At 30.8% G+C, this 26244-nt stretch overlaps 1 protein-coding gene across 1 annotated transcript in view; it reads left to right on the forward strand.

The window, feature by feature from the left end:
• The first annotated feature begins 13104 nt into the window (after nt 1-13104).
• The window catches only part of LOC117173059 (putative serine protease K12H4.7), a 23732-nt gene continuing 10592 nt past the window's right edge, over nt 13105-26244 (forward strand). Inside the window, exons 1-5 of the mRNA XM_033361434.1 lie at nt 13105-13333; nt 16399-16580; nt 16729-16912; nt 23423-23471; nt 23540-23675. Of these exons, the coding sequence (XP_033217325.1) occupies nt 13136-13333; nt 16399-16580; nt 16729-16912; nt 23423-23471; nt 23540-23675 (749 nt within the window). The 5' untranslated portion in view covers nt 13105-13135. The remainder of the gene's footprint in view (nt 13334-16398; nt 16581-16728; nt 16913-23422; nt 23472-23539; nt 23676-26244) is intronic.

Here is a 26244-nt window from a genome sequence, read left to right on the forward strand (position 1 = left end):
ACAACAGTTTCGGGGGATGCCTCGCAATGGTCTTGTAACTAAATACGTACCCCTTGAATCGCAAACATTCAGGGCCGCCTGAACTGTTTCCAATTGAAAGGCACAAGATAGTGTCATATATTCGAATGAGAACTCACGTACTGCTATTTTGACATTTCACGTACTGCGGGCCGGCTTCTATGGGACCGGGAGTTTATCGAATTTATTTTAAATCTTAATATACAGCTTAGGATAAAAAAATTTAATTTTTCTTATGTTTGAATTTTACTTTGTTCGATTTTCATCCAGAAACATATTTGAAATAGGAAGCTAAGATTAAACCTGATGCGTACTGCAGCTTATTTTGTATTACGAGATAAAGAAAAGAAATAGAATGAAATAGAATCTCTAATTTATTATGACAGCCATGCTTTAGCTAAATCCATGCATTGAATCCTCTCAAGAACTAGAAACCCTTCCTTAAGAAAATCATTAACATTCTTCTGCAGGTAGAAATTCCTAAGTTTGGTTACGAAAAAGAAGATTTCTGAAATGCATTAAAAATTAAACAAATTGAAATTTAGATAAAAATCAGACATTCTATCTATTTTAAGTTGCAGATTTCTAAAAACAGTTTCTTTAAATATACTCCATGTAAAAATTTGGCTCATCAGACTTGAAAAAGTACGTAGGGGAGAGTGGGCTCAGCCGATAGTAGAGTTTGAAATACCCCTCAAATTCAGAATTTTTTATTTTTCTAAAATTTTAATAATAAATTTCATCTAATAAAAAAAGATCCCTCTCCTTCGTTCAGTTGGGAGTCGAATCCATCTCTACCAATGACCGGTCGGGTTCTCTTACTACTAAGCTACTGGAGAGATTGTATGTATCTTAGTATCTTAGATCAAAAGTGTATATTTCTATTTTTACGTAATTTGATTAGTATCTTCATCTGATCGGTCATCACACTGAAAAAAAATGATTAGTTAGGCCAACTGTTTAGTTTTTAAGATATGGTACTTCTATTTTATTAGTTGGGACAACCATTTACTTAGTTTCAAGTACTAACTGAATAGTCACTGCAACTAATGGAATTGTGGTACTCACTAATAAAATAGCAGTATCAATTAATAAAATAGCAGTACGATATCTTACTGATTAAAAAGTTGGCTCAACTAACCATTTTTTCAGTGCACCATGAGCGATGATAATACAGATCTCTGGAGTCCTGTGACTGAAATTGCAGAGAACCTTCAGATTAGCTTGTCTGTGAAAAAAGATTTGTTTTCGATCTCTCCAGTAGCTTGGTGGAAAGAGCACCCGCCCGGAAATGGGTAGACCTGGGTTCGATTCCCAGCGGGACGAAGAAGATGGACATTTTTCACAGATAAAATTCCATTATAGTCAAATGTTGACTTAATTACAGTAGAGTGTCGTGTTTGATCCACGATTTTTAGCTCGATGGATTTTCCTTCACTTTAATTTTCTTATGATAATTGATAAAGAAAGTATCGAACTTCAAAATGAAAAGAAACATGTTGTAGCAAACTAAATGCTTGATCTAACAATACTTACTAGATTTTCCAAAAAAACTTTTTAATTAAAAAATTATATGACAAAAAGTGTCAAATTATCCCCGCTCTTCCCTATATTTTTCATGCATTTTAAAAGTTTCTTGAATGATTAAACTGTAAAAGTTCACAATATTTAAAATTCTTTAATTCGAAACGATTTTTTTCACCGAAATCACATTTTTAATAAAAACTGTATTCAATCACTTTGAAAGTCACATAGTACTAAATTATATCATACTTATTAATAATATATTGATGATCTTTGAAGTATATATAATTGAAATTCAAAGTAACACTGAAGTTTTTTGGTTTGCATGCTTGAATGCATAAAATGACAAGTTCATTTTTAAATGTATAAAAATGTCAAAATATACATTTTGAAAGCCTTACTAGTCAGTCTTCAATTTTATAATTTTAAGTTTGAATATACTACATTTTCTGGCTACAATTTTAAGGTTACAAAACTTTCTGATTTCTTAAATTCTTCGAAATCACAAAGTAATAAATCAAAAGACTTGATAGATACACACTATTCTTCGGACTAAATTCCTCCATAACAAATTCAAAAAAATGACACATTATGAGAATTTTTTTTCTAATTATAACCTTGAAAATAAACAGATTTCAGAACCAAGCACTGAATATTTCATTTCTTTTCACTTGATAAATGTTCCAAAAAATGTAACATTTCAAATTAAGCTTAAAAAAAAATTTTTTCTATTGAACAATTGAATAATTTCTATAATTTTTAATGGTTCCAGTTTTAGAGCTCTAAACTGTAAATTTTAAATTTTTCCTTACCATAAGTTTAAAATTTGTGATTAAAACTGCAATGGGTAAATTTCGCGAAGTATAATTGAAAATTGAAAAATGTTAAATTTCTAAACGACTTGAATGCACTTAAGTTAATTTAAGCAGTTCAAATATTACGAATAAAATTGAAACATTCAAAATTTAAAAAGTACAGCTGAAAATTTATAAATTGCTCATTTCAAAACGATTTCAATTTTCTTAATGTAAGAGAAATTCGCAAGGATTTGAGTACAAACAAGTTTCAATATCATAATGTTTTTCATTTATGATTACTTTTATTATGAATTTTGTTAGAATGATTTCATTAAAAAACTTTTTAATTGGTCATTTCTCCAATCGAAAGTTGAAATTTTTCTGATAAATCGTAATTTTCTACACTTAAGAAAAAGTGTAGATTTTTAGAATTTCAGAAGATTTGATTTTAAAGGTTTCATTTCAGTTTTCAATTTCAAATCGTCAAGTTTTGATCGCTTTTAACTCAAACCGAAATTGGGGTGAAGATATTATCGAACGTAGAATGCAAAAATGTAGAATTTTATTAAATTTATCTTAAATGGTCCTTAAATAATGTTCACGGTATTTATATAAACAAGATGTCTTATAAATGCCTAAGTAGTTAACGTGAGTTTGAAAGACTAAAGAATGAGTTTTAGAAAACTTCCATTGCAATGAGTACCATTGAGTGAGTTCCACCGAATTAAAATAGATTCAGGTAAATTCAAAAAAGATTAAAATAAATTTAAAACAAATTCTTTAAATCCAGAACATTTAATTCATTTTAGTAAACCTAAAGTGAATTTAAAAGAATTGAAGTTAAAAATAATACAAATAAAAATAATTCCTGGAAAGGCAATAACATTTTTAATGTCCAGATTTTTTTTATTGAATTTAGATAAATGACAGTGAACAGAAGTAAATTTAAAACATTGAAAATCCAAAAAAGATCCATTATATTTAGTTAATTTAAAGGGAATTCAAAAAAATTGAGGGTGAATTTAAAAGATTTCAAAATAACTCAATATCGTTTAAAGATCACTAAATTTTCTTCATCTCAAGCGCGATAATATGCTCAAATATATATTTTTTTTTTCGTCAAATTCAAGGCTTACTTGAATACACGGAATATGTTTAAGAGAGAGCTTTCGCAAAATCTAAAGATTTAAAATTTTGTATGCTGTATAGCCTGCCTGATTTTAATTAAATTTGGCCTTTATTTTACTACTTTCCAGTAGCAACATTTAGTTTTTTTTTTTTTTTTTAATTCCGGGCATTTGGGTTCATCCTGTAGCGTTTCAGATTCTAGAAAATAAGTTTACTTTTCCTGCTGAGTCATGAAAATGGCAAAATAGATGGGCGAACTTGTGCAAAATATAGTGCCTGCACCTTTAAATTTCAGGTCCACCCTTCTCTTTTCTTTATTCCTTACCTCTGTGATGCATATATTTAGAAATTCTGGGTTTTATGTATTTTATGAGACAGATGAAAACAAGCCCACTTTTCAAGGAAGCTTTGGAAAAAAGTAAATCACAGCGAAAACAAATATATTGGATATCCAGGTATTCCCTTTCAATGTGAATAGTTTTTTCAACCATATACCCACAAATTGAAAAAGTTACTAATTAAAAAGATATGTATTTCTTGGAGAAAGAACACACAGAATCACGCTTTTTTTAAAGTTGTAGTAAGTACGCTAGTTCTTATCACAACAGTCGATTAGAAGTGCAAATAGGTGCTAAAATTATTTCCAAATCATTCTGAGTGTCATAAATATAAAAAGAAAAATTGTAATTGTAAATTATTTATTAGGATTCTTGTAGGGTGTCCATTAGCCCTTCGTACCTATTTTGTGGGGGGGGGGGGTAATAAAGGAAACGAAGTGATGAAAATTTGGGGAAATGGGGCGAAGGAGATTAGGTTCACTAAGAGTAGGTTAGGAGAGAAGAAGTACGGGAAGTTAGAAGAAATTAGGGGTAATTGGAAGAGGGAAGGGAGAGTATGAGAAGTGGTGGGGCATTAGTAGAGCGAAATTGGGGGAAATGAGGAGCAAGTGGAGTGAGGAAGATGAAATTATATAATAGGGAGTAAAGGAAATTATAGGAGGGGAATGGGGTAGCTAGAGTAAGGCAAATTAGGAGAAATGAAATATGGTGAATGAGAGAAGTCGAGTAAGGGCAGTGAGGGTAAAGTAAGGTAAGTGAGGGGAAATGAGTGGGTTCAGAATAGGATAAGGAAGGGAAATGTGAGGAGGGAAAATAGAGCAAGTGGAGGAATTAAGGAAGAGGAGATGCGGGAGCAGAAGTAAGTGAAGTGAGGGAAAATAAAATGAAGGGGAGTAGGAAAAATAAGGAAATAGGGAGTAGGTGAGTTTAGCGTTAATCAGAGTTATTTTTTTAGAGCTGAAGTATAGGAAGTGGTGAGAAATTAGGAGAGCAGAAGTAACAGAAATTAGAAGAAGGGGAAAAGATGGAATTAGGCGAAATGATGGTACGGTACGTAGAAGAGTTAAGGAAAAATTATTAAAAGACTTGGTGACATGTGGTCAAATTAATGGACGGTTAGAGAAAGTGAGACAATATTAGGAGTGGTAAAGTTGGGGAAATGAGCGGAAGAGGATAGGGAACTAGGGGAAATTTGCAGAAGTAGCAGAAATAAGGAGAGGAGAAACAAGAAAAACTAGGGAAAGTGAACTGTAGTGAGGGAGGAGCAAGAAAGTTAAAGCTTGTGAGTAAGTAGAGGAGAAGTGAGGGGGGAATAGCGTAATTTAGTTAAGTAGGGAAAAATAAGTGAGGGCTGTGGAACAGAAGTAAGGGAGAAGTAGCGGAAGTAGCAGAAATAAGGGGAAGCTAAGTGAGGAGAATTAGGTAAAGTTAGTTAAAGTGCGGGAAAAAATAGTGAGGGGAAAGCTATCAGCTTAATGGTGGTGATTAGGGAAGGCAGAGTAAAGGAAGGATTAGTTACTTAATTCGGGTGAGAGGGGGGGCCTATTTTGAATAATTTTTTTATTGTGAAACATAATTACATTATTTTCTTAACATTTTCCTACCGCACTATAATTTGTAAACTTTTTCAAACTTTTAAACAGATGATGAAAATTAAATTTTGGTACCAGCAAAAAAAATGATCGCTAACAGTAACACAAAATTAACGGTAGCGAATGTAACATTTTTAAAAATTTTTTTTGTGATTTAGTTTTTCTTTTGAAAGATGAAGATTAGGAGAAAATTGATAAAGATTTCGAAACATATGAAATGATTTCCTAAAATTAAGACAAATAATCAAGTAGATTTTAAAGCCAAATTTTTCATTATTATAAGATCACTACATTTTACAAAAAAATCGATTAAATTGAAAAGTAGTTTATAACATGAAATCATTTCTAAACATTTTTAACGAAATGAAGATTTTTAAAGAATTTTAACAGTAGCTTCATGAGCGTTCAAAGAATATAGAAGGGTTTCAAGAGTTACACAAATTTTCCAAAGATTCAATATTTGATTTTTCGTGAACAATTTAACTAATTGGTTGAAAGTTGAACTACTTTTTTTAAAAGTGCACTTTTTGCTTGAAGATTTATGATTGTAGTTAACAATTCATATCATCAATTGAAAATATGATAGTTTGTTGAAAATGGAAGTGTTTTATTGAAAATGTGTCCTTTTTGTTAAAAATTAATCTGTTTAGGTTAAGGATTCAACTATTTGGTTCAAAATTATTTTCTTTTTTATATATGTTTATTATTTTAGTTGAAAATTAAAAATTTAAATCTTCATTTCAATTTCAGCTACTCTATTTTTGTTGATAATTCATTTTTTTGGATTGAAAATTTAACTAATTAATTGAAAGCAGAAGTAATTTCTTAAAAATTCATTTTTTTAAAGTACAACCGATTAAAAATTAGTATCTTCTGTTTCAGAATTCAATTATGTTTTTAAATATATTTTTTATAAGTTCAACTTTTTCTTATTTCAAATTAGAATTCAGTCAGATCTATCTTTTTTTTAAAATAAATTTGTATGGAATCTGTATTAAAATTAAACCATATCCTTCCTCGAACAGTAAAAATGTATTATTCTGAAACATTTATCGAAATCAATCAATCATTAAAGCTAATAATTACGAAAATTCATATTCAAATTCCAGAGTTAATAAGCCAAAGTAAGTGGGAAAAAAATAATCAAAGACAATCAAGAAAAGATAATGAAACGGCGTGCAAATTATAACTATTACCATTTTTATCCACGATCTGTATTGATTTTACATCTGAAAGATATCTCAACCAGTTCTTATCAAACAATAAAACTTATTGTGATGATTTTTTCTACTTTACACCGAAAAATTATGCCAGGAACAGGTGACCAAAAATAATAATTTAAACGAATTCAATTTTGGAAGTAACTATATGTAAATTGTAAAAGAAAAAATAATGCTTTAAATAACAAATAAAATTGATTAAACCGATCAAAATTATGTATAAAATAAGCCCAGTGTGAAGCCAAATTTTCTAATTTTTAAGCAGATATTGCAAAAATAGTGTAAATTTCAATGTTTTCTCAAATTTTCAATAACTTCCGAAATAGTCAACATTTTTCAATGTTCATGGGCTCATTTTGAAGATTTTTTTTCATCGTATCACAACAGCTTATTAGTATAAATCGTATTTTTTCTTTTCAGTTACAAGAACTTGAACTTGTAACAAAAAAGTTGGAAAAATTGCAATATAATTTTTGCTAACAAAAATATTTTTGTGAAATATATGAAAAATATAATCATGAAGTTTCTATTTAATTTCCTCAAAATATATATTTATTTAACTTTTATTCTGATTTTCCTACAGATATACTTAAAGACTAGACAAATTGGCTTCACCCTGGGATTATTTTATACAGAATTTCGAAAAAAATCAACCTTTTAAAGAAAAAATTTGCTAACTCTGGTATAATTAAAATTAGGAAAATTATTCTGTCATAAAAAAGACTTGGCCTAAAACTTTTGTACGGCATGCCGTGCAAAAGTGCCGCGGCAGTATATTTCTAAGATAAACTGAATTTTACTTAATTTAAATCAATTCAGAGCCAGCTAATCAAAAGTAAATTTAAACTGTACTCAGTTGGATTAAAAGCAAACTTTATTGAATTTATATTCAACTAAACTGAATTCAAACTGGATTTAAGTTTTGTTCAAACTGAATTAAAAGTGAATTCAAGTTTATTAAAACATAATTTAAAGTGAATTTAAGTTTACTTAAACTGAATTAAACGTAAATTTAACTAACTTCAAGGTAAACTGAACCGGAATAGACTGAGTTGAACTGAATTCCTACTGATATTTAAGTGATTTCTAATATAATTCAAATAAATTCTAATTATTGTATTTAATTGCAAGTTAATTAAATTATATTTTAAATAAACTTATCTAATATCTCAAATTAAGTTAGAGGATAATTTCTACTAAATTCCATACTAAGTTCAAAATAAATTTAGCTAAATTCGAAACAAACATAACGAAAATTCTATTGGATTAAATTTTATTGAAACAATAACTATAAATTTAAATAGAGACTTTGTGGAATTTTAAGGGAAATTCGAAGAATTTTCACGCTATTAAGGATATTTAGTAAGACCTCCAATTATTCTGTAAGATTCATGGCATTTTTAAATATTCTAAAAATGCTGAGAGGGATTTTTACAATTTCGCTGACTTTAAAAAAATTCGTTTTAACATTTTTGACGGGATTTGAGAAATTATAAAAAATTTCAATATGGTACAAGGAATTTCACAACATTTAGGAAATTTTCAGATTCTCAAGGGATTTTACAAAGATGAAGGACTGACGAAAATAGTATATCGAGGTAAGTAAATGGCAAAAACTCAGAGGCAGACCAAGAAAAAAATGATTATAGTATGTGAATAAGACGCTAATTCAAAGAGATATAAAAAGCCACAGAAACACACGAGTTTTTATGAGGGAATGCATGGACATGAAGAAAATTAAAGAGGTATGCCAGGACATGAATGTATAGCGAAATGTACAGCGATTTGTCAGTCTTGTTTTGATGAACAACTTGTATCTGTTTATTTTTTATGGTACCTTGTGTCGCTTTTATAAACATTTTAATTTCTTTTATTTTATTTTCTATGAAGAAATTGAAAACCACGTTCCTTAAAAAAAATTTAACAAATTGGTCTATCCCTTTTTGGTGAACAATTTTTGTCAATTAGTTTTTTTCCGTACTTTGTGTCGCCTTAAAAAAATATTTTTCAAATTTTCATTTTATTGTTTACCAATTAAATAAAAACTATGCGTCCTATCAAAAATTAATTTATAACAAATTTGTCGATCTCCTCTTCGTAAACAACTTTTTTCTTTTTTTTGGCACCTTGTGTCGTTTTTCCCAAAATGTCCATTCTTTTTCTATATTTTTGACGAATAAAAAAAACTACGCTTACTATCAAAAAATAATTTGTAACAAATTGGTCTATCCTTCTTTGGTGAACCATTTTTATCAATAAATTTTTTTCCGTACTTTGTGCCGTTTTTACAAAATTTTTATTTTTATATTTCTAATGTTAGTTTTGGATAAAGTTCCGAGTAGGTGAACGTGACGATTTCCTTCACACTGCGTATACTTATGTATTTTGACGTGCTGATTACGAAAATGATAGTGAAAATTGGCGACTAGGCGATTTTCATGGTGAAATCGCGGAAAATACATAAGAATTTGGGTTTTTGCGTTTATCACAGCCAATATGCAAAATCTCTCAAAATGTTCCAATAAAAGTTGTAGATCTTACAGAAATCCACATTTTTTGTAGGATAAATTTTTTTGTATGAGTGATAGTTTTCGAGAAAAGTAGTGATATCTCGATTTTTATGAAAAAAACCATAAAAATCATGCTCTTTTCGTTTTCGAATGTAACCGTGACAGGAGTGCCTTTCCGCCTCCCATGATGTGTGGGAAAAGGGGCAGCGGTGTGACCTTACATTATTTCTGTGACCAGTCACAGGGGTGCCTTCCCGCCTCCCATGGCACGTTGGAAAAGGGGGTCGTGTCTGAACTAAGTTATTTTTGTGACCAGTTATTGGGATGCCAGGATTTTTTGCGTTTATCTCAGCCACTACATAAATTTTCGCAAAACGTTTCTATAAAAGTTGTAGATCTTATCGAAATACACATTTCTTATACAATACATTTTTTTCTACGAGTAATAGTTTCCAAGAAAATCACAGATATATCTGATGAAATGTAACAAATTTCAATGCAATTAGCGACAGGTCTTTCTCACCATCCGCGCTCATAGTACTTAAAGGCGTGTGTTTCTTGCGTGCAATATTATATTTATGGGTTTTTGCTGAACCTTATTTTCCCGATAATAAAAATATATCTAGCGTATGATTGGACAAATCACCGAAAATGTACTAAATAAAATAAATGATAAATTTAAGCTGGTAAATTCCTTATTCGAATAGGTACAGCACTAAGAATAAGAATTACTTATGTGCAACTATTGTATCACATTTAATTTGAATAAATAAAAGGTTTTGAAAAGAAAAAAAAAGCGCGCAATATTATTTTCGAGATTTTCCTCTCTTGAGCCCTCATCAAGATGGATGAAACATATAATATTTTTAGTTTATCTAAGATTCTCCAAGAAAGGGAAACAACTCTTCAGTGGTTGCGACAAATCGAATTAAACCCCTACCGCCCTTAAAACTTTTTATTTTCTGAATTTTGAGATATTTAGGCATATTATTCCTATGGTGTAGTGGATACAAAACTGAAATTCTAGCTCATTACCGTCCTGACTTTCATGTAAATCCTTGCGTTAAAAATTGCTGTTCCTCTCAAAGTAGAGGGATTAATTCCGTCTGAACGATTTTGCTCAAAACATAAGAAGAAGATGACTCTTGTGGAGTCTGAACATGTTTGCGGATCCTTCCTTTGTTATAAAATACACAAATATCGATATGTTATAAATACACAAATATGAATGGAGAATGCTCATTGTTTTTTTTTCATAAAAATCGAGATATCACTAATTTTCTTGGAAACTATCACTCGTAGAAAAAATGTGTATTTTTGTACGATCTACAACTTTTATTGCAAGCATTTTACGAGATTTTGCATATTGGCTGAGATATAACGCAAAAAACCATATTTTTATGGTTTTTTCGCAATTTCACCATGAAAATCGCCGAGTCGCCAATTTTCACTATCATTTTCGTAATCAGCGCGTCAAAATACATAAGTATACGCAGTGTGAAGGAAATCGTCACGTTCACCTATTCGGAACTGCTACCTTTTTTTTACGATTGAAACGAAAACAAAGCATCTCATCAAAAAATTTAAAACAAATATGTAGATATTCTTCGATTAAAAATTATGTACTGACTTTTTTTTAGTATCTTGCAGTTTGACATCAAGCCATTCTCTGTGTTTATGCCATAAAAACGTCTACCAAAACTCAATATAATCTGATCAGTTTTTAAAACATATCGTGTCTAAATGATACAGACAGACATACAGTTATACAGGCAGACATGCAAAAATAAATAGCGACAGACAGACATACAGGCATAAATACATATACACAGCTACACGTAAAGCCATGCATGAATACAGAAATACAAACAGAGAGACAGACATGCAGGCAGATTTAAAACTAATACCTGCTCATAAGGATAATAATGCTAAAAGAGAAGAAAGCACTTAATCTCTCTCAAATCGGTCAGTTTTTAAGGCGATAACATTGAGAGCGGTCGGCCTAACATTCACTCGAATCCTCCCAGGTCGTTCCCTGTGCGTACCTGTGTCAAATTTCGATAATTCCAGTGGTTTTGGTTTATTGCATTACATATCAACGTCAAGATGAGTACTTTTTCAAAATCCCATTGATTAATTTGTTTTCAATTTAGATTGTAATTCAATTTTAGCTACAATAAAATCAAAAAAGGAATATAGAACTAGAAAAACAATTTTTTATTCCATTTAAATTTGATTCCATATTCAGATTCTCAAAGGTGAAAATTGTTTTCAGATAAAACTAGAACAAATATTTGAATTTAGTTTTTAAAAAATATCTCTGTAGAGTTGTCAAAAATCTTAAAGTCGGTTTTAAAGAATTTCTAGAAAACTTAAGATAAATAAAGTAAGATTAAACTGCAAGAATTTCAAGGGTTTTCAAAAAATTTCATCTACTTTCGGTATTGTTTGTAGGACTTCCAATTATCCCAAAGGACTCATGGCATTTATAAATATTTTTAAAAACTTTAAACTACTTTAACAGATAAAAAAGAATGCCAAAATATTAAGAAATTTTCAAAGGCTTTTCGAAATATTTTAAGGATTTTAAGGGAAATTTTGACGATTTCACTAAATATAAAAATAAAATGAATTTAAAATGTAATAATCTAACAACTGAATTAAGGTCTGATAAAAATTATCTATGTACTTCAATATTAAATTTAACTAAATTTGCTGGAATTCAAAACAATTCAGAGGAATTCGAAGTCAACTATTTTGACTTTGAGAATTCTATTGCATTGAAAGTGAATTCTTTTTTGGGGAACAAGAAAAGAACTTTTGATAACAGTAAAAATCACTGTCTTTATAATGGGACGATTACTATGTTTTTTGGAAACAACAGCTTAGGGGGGGGGGGGTCGAGACAGTTGGTTACGATTTCTTAAGGAAGGGGGGAGAAAATCTTTCAATCATGTATGGAATTTTGCCATAATCGTAAAAACTTTCTCCAGAAGATTATCTGTTTACCATAAATTGTATTATGTGGTTAAAAATTTAACAATGTTCTTAAAAAGTTATCCCTTTTGGCTACAAATTCAACTGTTTTTTTAAAAATACGTATTTTTGGTTTTAAAATTATTTTTTTGTACGTATTTTATCTTTTTTGCTTGAATTATAAGCTATGACACTTTTTTGGACGGAATTTATCTTCATAGGTTGAAAATTGAACTATTATGTTGAAAATGTAAATATTTTGTTAAAAATTCAAGTTTTTTGTTAAAAAATTATGTTTTATAGTAGAACAGACATTTTTTTGTTTAACACAAATTAATAAATTTGAAAAATTTAAATTTGCATCTGAAATACTGATTTATTCCGTTTATAACAGATTCTATATGAAAAGTATTACAAGATTAAAATGCGGCTGTTTGAATATAAATTATCTGAATTGAAGATGAACTGCAGAAAATGTATTTCTTCTATTTGACACCAGATGTGCAAGTAAATCTTAGTTTCCCAAACCAATTTTTTGAACTCACATCATTTTTAATATTCGAAACTATTATTGTACAACACAGACATTCCAAATTATGCTAAATTAAAATCTGATGCAAATTTGTCGAAAGAATCTGCAATGTGACATTTTTAAGAACTAAATATTATTCACAAAAATTTCTTATACTGAAACCAAACGAAAAATAAATTAAGATAATAGGCTTCATTTTCTTCCTTTTATCTAAATGACCAATCTAAATTCCTATAGATTCCGAAAGACTTTTGGTATCATTGGCATTTAATAATCAAAGATTAGTGCTTATCAAGTCGATAAATTGAATACTATCACTAATGATATTTTTTTAACATACGAGTCAGACAACGATTCATATTATCTATGGTAACAAATCATAGCAGAATTGATATAAAGAGATCGAGATTTTGATTTACAAATAGAAATAGCACGTCCGTCTTCATTTATTCTTTCTATCAATTTCCGTCATTTTCAGTGATAAGATTGAAATTTAAAAAATGGACTTGTTCAATTTGATTGCAATTTTGACTTCTGTCGTCTATTGTGTCGAAAGTGTCGGGTTTCGTGGGTTTTTCTATGAGGGTATGAAAGAACCAGAATCATCAGAGTGGAAAAAAAATAATTTAGTAAAACATAGATGGATAACTCAATCAGTGGATCATTTTCATATTCAAGATAATCGAACTTGGAAAATGGTAAGCAATTTTACAATAGAAAAATCCATCAATATTGTTAAATGTATTATCATTAAACTTTTATTTTGCTGAAAAAATTCAAATTTCTAAACAGTAAAAAAGGAGACTGGATGTTTAAAAAAAATCATACCTGTCTTACATTGTGATTATATCAAGTTATTTTCTTCTTTTCTAAAAAATACCTAATTTCAAATAATAATTATAGTTCAATAATAAGATTCCCGTTAACAAGTATATCTTTTATTTATTTTATTTAATAGTATTTCTCGGCATCTTTTCACCAGAAATACTAATTTCCAACGAAGAATCCTAACATAAGTTATTACTTACTTTGGATTAAAAATCTTAATATAATCTAAAGTTTTTAAAAAGTAGTAAACCTTAATAGTTTGAAATACAAAGTAACCTAAACTGATCAAAAACAATTAATCTTCTTTAAAATCTAATGACTTGTGAATTTTATTCTTTAAAAGCAATATAATTAGATCTAAATTTAATGATTTTGAAATAAATATAAATTTCAAATGAAATTCGCCAACATAACCTAAAGTTATTGAAAAATTGTTAATTTTTTTTAAACCTAAAAATTTATTTTTAAAAATACCAATAATTTGCTACATTTTCTACCAATATAATCAAAAATTGTCGAAATATTCTAAATTCTGTTTAAATTATAAGGGTTTCTGTTTCAATATGCCAATTTTTGGCGTATGGCGCCAAGATAACCTAAGATTGTTCCAATTTATTAATCTTCTTTTTATTTTCTTCAAATACCAATTTATTACGAAAAGTAAAAAATAATCTAAAATTTAAAAAAAATTCCAAACCTTACTTAAATTATAATGATCTTTGCTTCAAAGTACCAATTTTTGGTGTATAACGCTAAAATAACCTAAAATTGTTAAAGTTGATAAATATTTTTTGAACTTGAATAATTGTTTAATAAAAAATTCGATTTCCGATGTAAAACTCTAACACGTTTCAAAAATTTGACATGCTAGTCTGTTTTTTGTTATTTCAAACAAAAATCATTGGATTTAAATATAATGATTTTTTAAAAGACTAATTTCAGGCGAAACATTTTTTGTAAACTAAGTTCTTGACAAATTATAAATATTTCTTCTAATCTAAACATTGACACAATCAAAAAGTGTCCAAGCTAGTAAGTTTTTTGGTATTTTTATAAGAAATCATAACATTTACAGCCAATGGTTTTTTAATGCTAATTTAAGGTGAAATAACCGATATTCTGTAAAAAACGTTAATGTAACCTGCAATTGTTCACCAATTGCAAATCTTCTTCGAACTATAATAACTTTTGTTTTTAAATATCATTTTTGTTTTAGAAAATTCAAATAATCTTAAATTTTTTTAATTCACGGATCGTCTCTGAAATTTTGTTGAATTATAAATGCCAACTTTCAACGAAAAGCATTAACATAATATTAAGTTGTTAGAAGATCCTAATCCTAGTTCAAAATATAATAATCTTTGTTTTAAAATACCAATTTCTGGCGTGCAACGTCAAAATAACCTTAAAAGGTTCAAATTCATGGATTTTCTATGAAATTTTGTTTGAATTAAGATATACCAATTTTTGACGAAAAACACTAACATAATCCAAAATTGTTAAAATATTCCAAACTTGTTCGAATTATGACAATTTTGATTTTAAAGTATAAATTTTCGATGTAAAATGTCCATGGAACTTAAAATACTTCAAGTTGTTAAAAAATTATGAATCTTCTTTGAAATTTAATGAATTTGTGAATAAAAGTTTAAATTTTCGATAAAAAAATATGCCAATACAATCCTAAATTCTTCAAGCTTTATATATTATTAATTTAAACAAAAATCATTACATTTAAATCTAAAGATTTATGTTTAGAAAATACCAATTTAAGTTGGATTGGACCAACATAACTTAAAGTTATTTAACAATTATACATCTTTTTTTTTAATCTAATTATTTTTTATTAGAAATATTCCTATTTTCTGACGATAAATACTAAAAGAAAATAACACAAAATTGTTCAGAATTGTAAATCTGCTTTGATGTCGTATAATTTTTGTTTAAAAATAGTAATTTCAGTTGTACAAATTTTTAATCACTATTTATTTTTTAGATTTATCTATTTGTTTTCAAGGTTATTCAAGTGTAATTTTCCTAACATCGCTGAGAATTTATTTTGTATTGAATATATGAGGCACATCAAATTATAATTATTTTTGAAACTTTGTAAAATTCGAATTATTTTTTAAAAGGTTCCGAATTTTTCCTAAAGCTTTGAAAAAATTCTGCAAAATTAAAAAAAATGGCCTTAAAATCTTTTAGATTCTTTCTTTGGTAAATTTGGAGATCTTTTGGCATACCTTAAAATATTTTTTAATATTTATTTTAAATCAATGTTGTAAAATAAAAGTTTCTACATTTTTTTTTCTCGAAATATTCAAAGATCTAGATTATTTTTTATGATATTATTTTCACATCTTTAATGTGTCTCTTGAACTTACTCGACTTTTAACTAAAAGTTTTGAATTTTGCATTCTATTCTATTCTAATTTTGCAAGTTCTATTCCAAAATTTTAGGAACTTATCTCAAATGTTTTTAAATATTTTCAAATATTTTCTTTGGAATAGTTTTATGAAAAATTAATTTATATTATATTCAATTTAGGTGAAAAAAATCTTTAAAAAATCTAAATTTTGTCTGCAATTAGTCAGTCTACATAATTCCAAAACTAAGATATTCTGATTCTTTTTCTTATGAATAGAATTCTTTTGTCGTTTTCAAATTATTTAATAAAATACTATTGAACAGAATTGCTTCTTTTGTTATTAAAAAATATTTTACAATAACAACGAGTGCGAGATTTTCGATAATTTTTGGTTCCACCTATTTTTTTTTTTTTTTTAGATAGGATAGGAAGATAATAACAAAAATGATAACATTGTGTATAAAATATTTATATTGAGAAAATTGTCACTGATACTCTAAAAATAATTAACACAATTTATCAGAAATAAATATTTATCACAATTTTAAATACATTTACTTGCGTAGCGCTTCTTGGAAAACGATGAATACTTTAACGGGACTGGACCAATTTTAATAATGCTGGGTGGTGAGTGGAAAATAAATGAAGGATTTCTAAATGCTGGATTAATGCACAAAATTGGAGATGAACATGGAGCGCTCATGTATTACACAGAGCATCGTTATTATGGCGACAGTAAGCCTTTTGAGTAAGTATCCGGGAGAAAATAATAAGTCTTTTATAATCATAATAATGGAATAATAATCATACAATATCATAATATTAGCAACATATAGTCACAGCCTTCTATTATTTAATAAGAAGACTTTATACATTAAAATTTCATAATATTTTAGAGATACTAGTACGGAAAATCTTAAATATTTAAACGCGGATCAGGCATTAGCGGATGTAGCATATTTTATAGAATTTATAAAGAAAGAAAGGAATCTTAACAACACGATGGTTACTGTTTTTGGGGGATCTTATGCTGGAAATATGGCAGTTTGGATGCGACTGAAATATCCCCATTTGGTCCAGGTAGGCTGAAGTCAACATTTTCAAAACCAAATTTTTAATTTACTCATTTTATTTTTTAATAATGTTTCTCCTGTGGATTTACATGACCTCTACATCTTAATCTATTTATGCTATTACATAATCTACATCAAGTTTTCCATTTTTTTATTTTTTCTCATTTGCCCCTCTATCCCCCCTCTAAATCCTTCTTCCACTCCTCGCACCCATTTCATCCTCCCCTAGAATTTTTACCACATTCTCTTGCCAACTTCCTTTATCTTCCAAATAAAAAATTCATATAAAAGTATCTGGTTTAGCATATTTGTTGGAGGTCGTCGTTCACGAATCTTAGCCGCCACTTAATACAAAAATGTATTAACAAATTGAAAAAATGAGAAAATTGAAAAAACTTCAATTTCTGCAGTTTTGGCCACTTAAATGCTACTTTTGGCTACGTCTTGCACCATTTTTGGCCGTAATAATAATTTGAAATGTGAGAAATTATAATGTGGGATATAAAGGATGTGTTTGTATCAGATGCATTAATATTAGGTACAAACAAGAAAAACTATTGAAAATATTTATTATTTGCAAACAATTTTTACAACTCAGTAATACAGCTTAACGTTATGACACTGCAATTTTCTTCTGAAAAGACTCGAATAAACTTTTAAAGCTAATAATTCAATTGATTTTGAGCTACTTGTTTTTTGTTCTTAATATTTTTTCTGTATACCTAACTTAAAACTAAAAAATTTAATATTTTTTGAAAATTGTTCAGAACTTCTAAATATCTTTACAAATGAATTGAATTTTGTCTACAATTTTTAGACACCCTTGCAAATTAAATAAAAATTAATCTTGATGTATAAATAACAATTGGACACAATTTTAAAAGATATCTACCGAATTTTCCCTACAATCTTCAGAAAATCCTGAGGATTTTGAAAAAATCTCCTTAAAATCTTCCATATGCTTTTTTTTTTAAATTTCAAAATCTCTTAAAACCTTTTCAAATATTCTCTTATAATAATGTTTCAAAATAAATAATCATTTTCAATTTTCCTAGAAATCTTAAAATTGTTAAAATAATGTTTTTATTCTTTTAAGCCTTTTACAATTCTTAAGAAGGTTCTATATTTTTTTAATCTTAAAAAAATCTACATTTTGTTTTAATTTAGGCTTTGACTATTTACATCAGAATTTCGGTACGATTATCCAAATATTGTCGGTACACAGACTTCAATTTAAGTATTGGAAATAATGTCATGTCTTAAAATAATTTTTAATCTTTTCAAAACTTCTAAATATCTTTTTAAATTACTCGTATTTTTTCTCCAAATAGTAAGTGTTCAAACGTTGTTTATGCATCAAAATTCAAAAAATTCACTTACACATTCCAATTTTTTCAATAACAATCATTAAAATTAAAATTTTTCACTGTCAAATATTTGGTTTAAATTTAGTTGTCTTACATAAGCAGTCATATAATGCTAAATATTAAAAAATTAATCGTTTTCTTAATTTAAAATGTTCAAATTCAATTGATTAAAAATTGAATATTTTAGAATGAAATAATATCTCAAATTTAATAAAAGCCTTTAATTACGAATATATCATTGAGAAGTTGTTTTAAAGATGAAAATAGTTCATAAAGATTCTATCAGACATTTACTTTTTTTTAATCACTAAGACTCTCAAATTGAAACTGTTTAATTTTTAACGTTAAAATCTGAAAATTTTTAAGGTTTGAACGAGTTTAGAATCTTTATACCAAATCAATTATTGTTTTCTTTTCCATACTTAAAGTACAGATAAATTTAAACAAATATTTATGTATGTATGTATGTATTTAATCTCTCCCTTTTGCGGGTTTGAGGGCCTCCGCTCCCTGTACATATATTTACAATTCCATCCTGAGTCTAACTTAACTACTACTTATATTCTACTCTTTCGCATTACGTAGGCTAAACAATAGTAACAGTAGTGATGTTAATTCCTAAAATGAGCGAGCTTCCAGGGCTTCCGTTTCCTCTTGCCATAAAAAAATGCATTTTCCACGATATTGAAAACAATTTTCGTTTTTTACTGTCCCTTTTCAGGATCAACCATTTGGCTCTGCCCTACTCCCTTGCTTTCCCTCAGTTCATCCAATTTCTTCATCCACATCACTCCCTGTCCACTGCCATCCAAGATACATCTTACACAATCATTCACGCTCAACTGTCCCTCTTCCTCTCCTGTACATCTCTCTGATACATGTGCCCATGACTCCATTTCGTATCCACATACTCTCTACATAATCTTTGTCCATCTCTCTTCTCCTTGTTTAACCAATAGCTCTAACTCTATGTCCTGCCACTCCATAACCCCTTCTCGAATATTACACACCCTTCTCATTTTTCTCCTTTCTTCCTCCCATTTTAAATTTCCCACATTACCTCTCGCTTCATTGTTCCGAATTTCGCCGAAACATTCTTGTGCAATTTTACTTCCCTCCCCCCTTTTTAGCTTCTCTTCAAACCTCCATTCTCTCTTAATTTGTCCAGTAACCATATTTTCTCTTCCTAACTCTTCTTTTAACATATATCCTGGGCAACTCCAGCTAACCCCCATCACCCACCTCAGGAATCGCTCATGCATGCTCTCTACTTTCCTATGTTCCTTCCATCCCCAGATCTCCACACCATAACACAATACCGCCCACACCAACGCATCAAACAACCAGACCCTCATTCTCCAATCTTTCTTGAAAAAGGCCCTAATTGGGAAAGTAGAAATAGCAGTGGTGTGTGTATACAGAAGAAGAGGGGATGAGGAAGGCTGGAGAGTAATAAGGAGGTGGATGGAGGAAAAGAAGGAAGAATTGGTTTCAATAGGAGGGGACTTAAATGCATGGACTGGCGAACAAGGGGAAGGGTTATGGGGCGGAGAAAAGGAGGCATTTATAAGGAACTCCAAACATAGAGAGACGGACGGGGAGGGGAGGAAGTTACTAGACATGATAGGAGAAACAGGATGGTTTATATTCAATGGCAATATAAAAGGAGATGAGGAAGGGGAGATTACATTCATAGGAAAGGGAGCAACAGTAATAGACTACATCTTGGATGAAGAAAGAATGCGGCATATGATAGGGAGTATGAAGGTAGGGAATGAGATAGGGTCCGAGCACTTCCCGGTCATAGTTACACTAAGAAGAGGCGTCAGTAAGCGGCAGAGGGAGAAAGAAAAAAGGGTGCGAACGAAACACAAAAATGGGAATCTGGGGGTTAGATAAATTAAAAGAGTTTAAACAAAGATGGAAAAGGAGAAGGTTAGGTATGAAAAAGAGGAGGAAATAGACTCGTTAATTGAAAGGTTGAAGGGGTCCACTGAAAAGGTAAAGGATGAGCTGGGTACTAATGAAGAAAGAGTAGGGGGAAAGAGATGCTGGTGGGACGAGGAACGCTGGGAGAGTAAAGAGAGAATAAAAGAGTGTGTGAGCAAATGGAGAAGAGGGGAAATAGAGAAGGAGGAGTATAACAGGAGGAAAAAAGAACATGAGAAGATGCTGGAAATAAAAAGACAGAGGGGAAAGGAAGAATATAAAGCAGAGGTAGAAAAAGCGATCATGGAAGGTAGGGTGTGGGATGTGATAAATAGGGATAGAGGGGAAATGAAGGGCGTTAACGAAGAAGTAGAAATGGAGGAATGGAAGGATTATTTTAAGGGTCTACTAGGGGGAGAGCAAAATAAGATGAAAGGGGAAAAGTGTAGGATAGTCCAAGGAGAAATGGAGGAAGGGAACGAGATAACAAGAGAAGAAGTGGATGAGGCAATAAATAGGTTAAAAAGAAACAAGGCGACGGGAGAAGATTTCAAAGCAGCGTTTGACGCAGTAAATAGAAAATTACTATGGCAGGCAATGAAAGAGAGAGGTGTAGAGGAAAAGTTATTGGAGAGGATAAAGGAAACTTTTACTGAAACCAGGATTAGGGTGAAAGTAGGAAAGAAAAAAGGGTAGGTTTTCTGGACAATCCGAGGTCTAAGGCAAGGGTGCCCTTTGAGGCCGTTACTATTTAGTATACGCGGACGATGTAGTTCTATTAGCAGATGATGAGAAGGGGATGAACCTAATGATGAGAATCCTCGAAGTGTATGTGAGAACAAAAGAGTTGACGGTGAACGTAGATAAGACAAAGGTGATGTGTTTCAGAAATAGAAAAAGCAAAATAAATTACGTTTGGAAGATGAACGGACAAAAAGTGGAAATTGTGGAGTTCTGTTATCTAGGTTTTTGGTTTGAGGCAGACGGGGGAAACGAGCTGCAGGTAAGGAAAAGAATTGAATGTGCGAGTAAAGTAATGGGCCAAGTATGGGGTATGGGAAAGAGAAGGTTCAAGGAAGGAAAGGAAGAGGAGGAAAATAAAAGTTTGAAAGAAGAGGCGAAGAAGGCTAGGACGAAAGAAAATGTTTGAAAGATACTACATAGGGAAGAGGACGGAAAAGGAAAAGGAGGAAGATGTGGTAAGGAATGAAAGGAGGAAGTGGATGCAAGGGAATAAATAGTCCAGGTGTGGGGACAGAACTAAAGAAATGGGCATGAATAATTTGCAGTAGAGTGTGTAGAGGATAAAGACGACCATAGGTATGCAAAGAAGGAGTAGAGTTACTCATAGTGAACAAAGCTAAAGGAAAGGAGGTTAAAGATATCGGAAAGTGATGCTGATACCTACATTTTATTAAGACAATGAAACTATTTTCTCAGATAGATTGAAACAAGAAGTTTACAAAAAAAAGACAAAGCTATCGAATCAAGCATGGTTAAGAAAAGATTTTTTTTTAGTGAGAGGAGCAAGGCAAGGATGTTCTCTGAGCAACCTTCTATTCCAGAATTCTTTAGAAGAACAAATGATGAGAAAAGGATGCAGTAAAGTTAGGATAGGAAAAGGAAAGATGTATATACTGGCGTACGCGTACGATAAAATGATAATATAATATAGAAAAGACAAATACAATGAAGTTTAGAAAAGGAGGGGAAAGAAAGAACTAATGGAATGGCAGATAGAAGGGAGTGAAGTTAGAAGAAGTAAAGGAGTTTAAATACTTGGCACATACTTTGTAACTAAATGGAAAACACAGAGCTCATACATCAGAAAGAATAAGAAAGGCGGCAGAGGTAATGAAACGGACATAGCAATTAGGAAAAAGAAGGTTAAAAAAGATTGGAGAGTATGGTTATTTCATACTTGCTAATGGCCGGTATTAGGTTATGAGCGGTGGAGGATGACTGAACATTATGAGAGAAGAAGGCCTTTTGGCCTCACTACCCAGCATACTCCCTTTTCCTCCTATATTCTTCTGAACTACTTTTCCCTTTTCTCTAACTTCTTCATTCCTTTCTCACGTCCTTTTTCTTATCTTTGCATTTCATATGCCATCTACTGCTATTCACTGACCTGTTTTGCTTCCTCATACAGGAAGCTTTTTAATGGTAAAATTTTTGAAACGAGGAGGAGGTGTGCATGTGTGGATGTCACTTTTTATGAGCACGATAACTTAAAAACGATTGCATATAAATTAATGAAATTCAGAAGACTTATGTTTACCACTAACATCTTGAAACTGTCCGAAGAATTTCTAAAAATATTTATTTCACTTTTTTAGACTCTTTATAATATTTTAACAATTGGCTTTTTATATTCAAACTTTATCCACTTACATAATTCAAAGTCGATGCAAGAACATGAAAGATTCCTTAGTTCGAGACGAAACAATTGACCTATAATATTCATACATTTTATGAAATAGTGTGGAAGTTATGGCCATTTGTTTTCTCCTTTTATAAATTTAAGTTGATCGCATGATAGAAAAAGATGTTTTGAATCGAGACGAATTGATTGATTTATAATATTGATACATTGTATTAAAAAGTAAGTAGGCTATGGTAATGCATAATAGTTGAAAAACGGTTTTTTATAATCACATTTTTTTCATTGACATAATTCAAAATTGATGTAATAACTGAAATGATTCTTTGATAATATTAATATACTCCATTGAAGAGTAAGAAATCTATTATCAATCGTAATATTTGAAACATCTTTTATAAACAGAAAAACTTTTGTCATCGACATAAATCAAATTTGGTTTATGAATAGAAAATACGTTTTGATTATAAATTTTCAAATGAAATAACTCTGACAGACAGTTATAGGGATTGTAATAGTATTAATTATATATTTTTAAAATGTTCGTATTATTTGTTTAATTCCCTCTCCTTTTCGAGCTCGAAAAATTACCATTTTAAATACAAAATTTGTTTTTTCTGATTTGTTGTTGTAATTATATTTTTTGTATTACTTATATTTGTCATTGATTAAAATGAAAACTTGAGTTTGTCTATTATTTAGAAAATCACCAATTCTTTCTCTATGAGAAAGCAAATAATTTGCTAACAGAAAGCAAAGTGCTTCTGAAGACAATCGAGATCGAATTCACAACTAGTTTATAATATTTATGTTTTATAATATATTCATATATATTCAGGGTGCGCTAGCCAGCAGTGCTCCCGTATATGCAAAAGCAGACTTTCCTGGTAATTATCGAAAAAATTAACTTAACATTTTTGATGTTAAACATACTGAAAAAATTGTTCAATTGTAGAATATTTGGAAGTTGTTACTGCATCCTTAAAAAGGCATAGTGTGGAATGTGTAACCGAAATCGAAAAGGCCATTGTGTCAGTGCAAGAAATGGTTCATACAGAAGTAGGAAGAAGCACGATCAAAGATGAATTTAAGTAAGCTATAATATTTCATTCACGATAAAATATTTGGAGCTGAAAAGTCAATTTTTTTAAATAGATGAATATCATAAATCTTAAAGTCAGCATGGAAACTATTCATAAAAGAATTTGTACGGGCAGAAGGCGTTATAAGGGTGGCTGAAAAACTTCATTTTCAAAATTTCCTGACATTTCCTGGATTTTCCCTGACTAATTTGATACATTTTTAATTATTATTCTCACAGCTACTAGAATCTCATCTGTATGAAAAAAGTAAAAACTGACCTTTTAAACTCAAAAAATGACTAACGTTCTTTTGAATTTAAAAAAATTCAAAATGATTCGATGCAATTAATAAGAAAAACAATTCTACTGCTTTCATTAAAATCGGAGTAAATTAGAGGAATTTGAATAAATTAGTGGAATGCGATGAAATTCATAAAGATTCAAGTGGATTTAAAATGATTTCAAAATGTGAACGAATGTATTCAATTCAGGAAGCTTTACATAAGTTTAAAAATATGTAAAAGCACTAAGAAGAATTTGATTTAATTAAGTTAATTTAGAAGAATTCAAGTAAATTAAAAAAATGAAACAAGATTCCAAATAATTCAAAAGAATTTAAGAGATTCCAGGAGAACTTAATAAGAATTGAGGGCGAATTGCAAGGAAATTCGAATGAATTGCAAAAAATATTTTAAAATCTCTTTAAATCAATGAAATCCCTCATTGTTTGTGAACAAAACTTTTAAAATAGATTATAATCTTATAAAATGTCGTAATAATCTAAAGGAATTAAAAAGAGGTTCATCTCATTCAAATCCCTTAAGATCATTAACATGCTTGGAAATTATTTTTATTCTTTTAAATCTCTTGAAAAATCCTTGTTATCTTTTTAAGAACCCTCAAATGCTTAAAATCCTTTGAAATCTCTAAATGTTATTAAAATCCTTTGAAATATCCTTCGAATCTTTTAAAATACCTAGGGGGAAAAGTCTGATATTAGCCAGAGTTCACAATCGACGCAGTACAACGCCAGTTGTAATTCAGAATAAATAACAGTACTGTCTGTTAGTACTGTGCCAACCATCGGCATAATACTGGTTTACTACTGGCTCAGTACTGACTGTCATTACTGGTAGAATACCGACGCAGGAATTCCACCAACGGTTGGCGCCATACTGGTTCACACTTGTCCACGTACTGACCGTCACCTTTTATGAAATACCGGCAGAGAAGTTCCGCCAACGGTTGGCGTGATACTGGTAATCTACTGGCGCAGTACTGATACATATTACTGGTAACAAATTGGCACAAGAGGTCAACCAATGGTTGTCATTATACCGGTTTACAACTGGTCCCGTACTGATCTTTATTACTGGTGTAATATGGGCACATGTGTTCCGCCAACGGTTGGCGTGATACTGATATACTATTTTTGTAGTCCTGATACTTATTACTGGTGAAATATTGAAACAAGAGTTCAACGAACGGCTGGCATCATACTGGTTTACAACTGGCCCAGTACTGACCGTCGCCGCTGGTGCAGTACCAGCACAGGAGTTCCGCCAACGGTTGGTGTGATACTGGGTCGACTACTGGCGTCTTACTGATACATATTATTGGTAAAATACTGACACAAGTGTTCAACCAGCGGTTGGCAACATACTGGTTTACAACTAGCCCCGTACTAACTTTTATTACTGGTGTAATATAGGCACAGGTGTTCTGTCTACGGTTTGGCGTGATACTGATATACTACTTTTGCAGTACTGATACGTATTACTGGTAAAATACTGAAACAAGAGTTCAACGAACGGTTGGCATCATACTGTTTTACAATTGGCCCAGTACTGATCGTCGCTACTGGTGCAATATCGGCACAGGAGCACCCTGAGTCCCATGGAGGCTGGTTCCTCCAAGCAAAGGCGTAGTAAGCCGAGGACCGCAAACGCTTCAGGACCCGCAACCTCGACTCCAAACAAGAACGAGAGAGAAGAGAAGCTTGCTTCCACAATCAAACCGGCCAAGGGTCTGACCTATGCCGAGGTTCTAAAGGTCCTCAAACAAAGGGTTAGCCCTGACGCCCTTGATGTGAAAATCAAGGGGGTTAGGCAAACCAGAAACGGAGAGGTCTTTGTGGAACTAGGACCTTCAGGAAAGGGCAGAGCCGAGTTTACGGCGGCCATAAGAGGAGCTGTAAAGAAAGGGGGTAGCGTGCGCGAGCTCGTCTCTCGGGTGGAGGTCGAGGTCTCAGGCTTGGACACCTCAACAGGCGTAGGAGAGGTCGAAGCAGCCATGAGAAGCCACTTCGGAAACAATTATGTGGGAGAGCTGTAGGTTAGTCTCACGAAAAGACCCTACAGAGGCAATCTGAGGGCTTTCGTGGAGTTAGCAGAAGGGTTAGCATGCGAGAGTACGCCGCAGTGCTACCTCTGCGCCACAAAAGAAGAGAAGCCCCGGACCGATCATCTGGGCAGGTCCGACAAGAAGCCCAGAAATATAGGACAAGGCCAAGGTGGCAAAAAAGAAGAAGGCTGGGGCAAGGCTAAAGAACGGCACCCCCCTGAAGTAATGCGAAAGC

The sequence above is a fragment of the Belonocnema kinseyi genome, chromosome 5 (genome assembly GCF_010883055.1).
Source record: "Belonocnema kinseyi isolate 2016_QV_RU_SX_M_011 chromosome 5, B_treatae_v1, whole genome shotgun sequence".
In the NCBI taxonomy this organism is placed as follows: Eukaryota; Metazoa; Arthropoda; class Insecta; order Hymenoptera; family Cynipidae; genus Belonocnema; species Belonocnema kinseyi.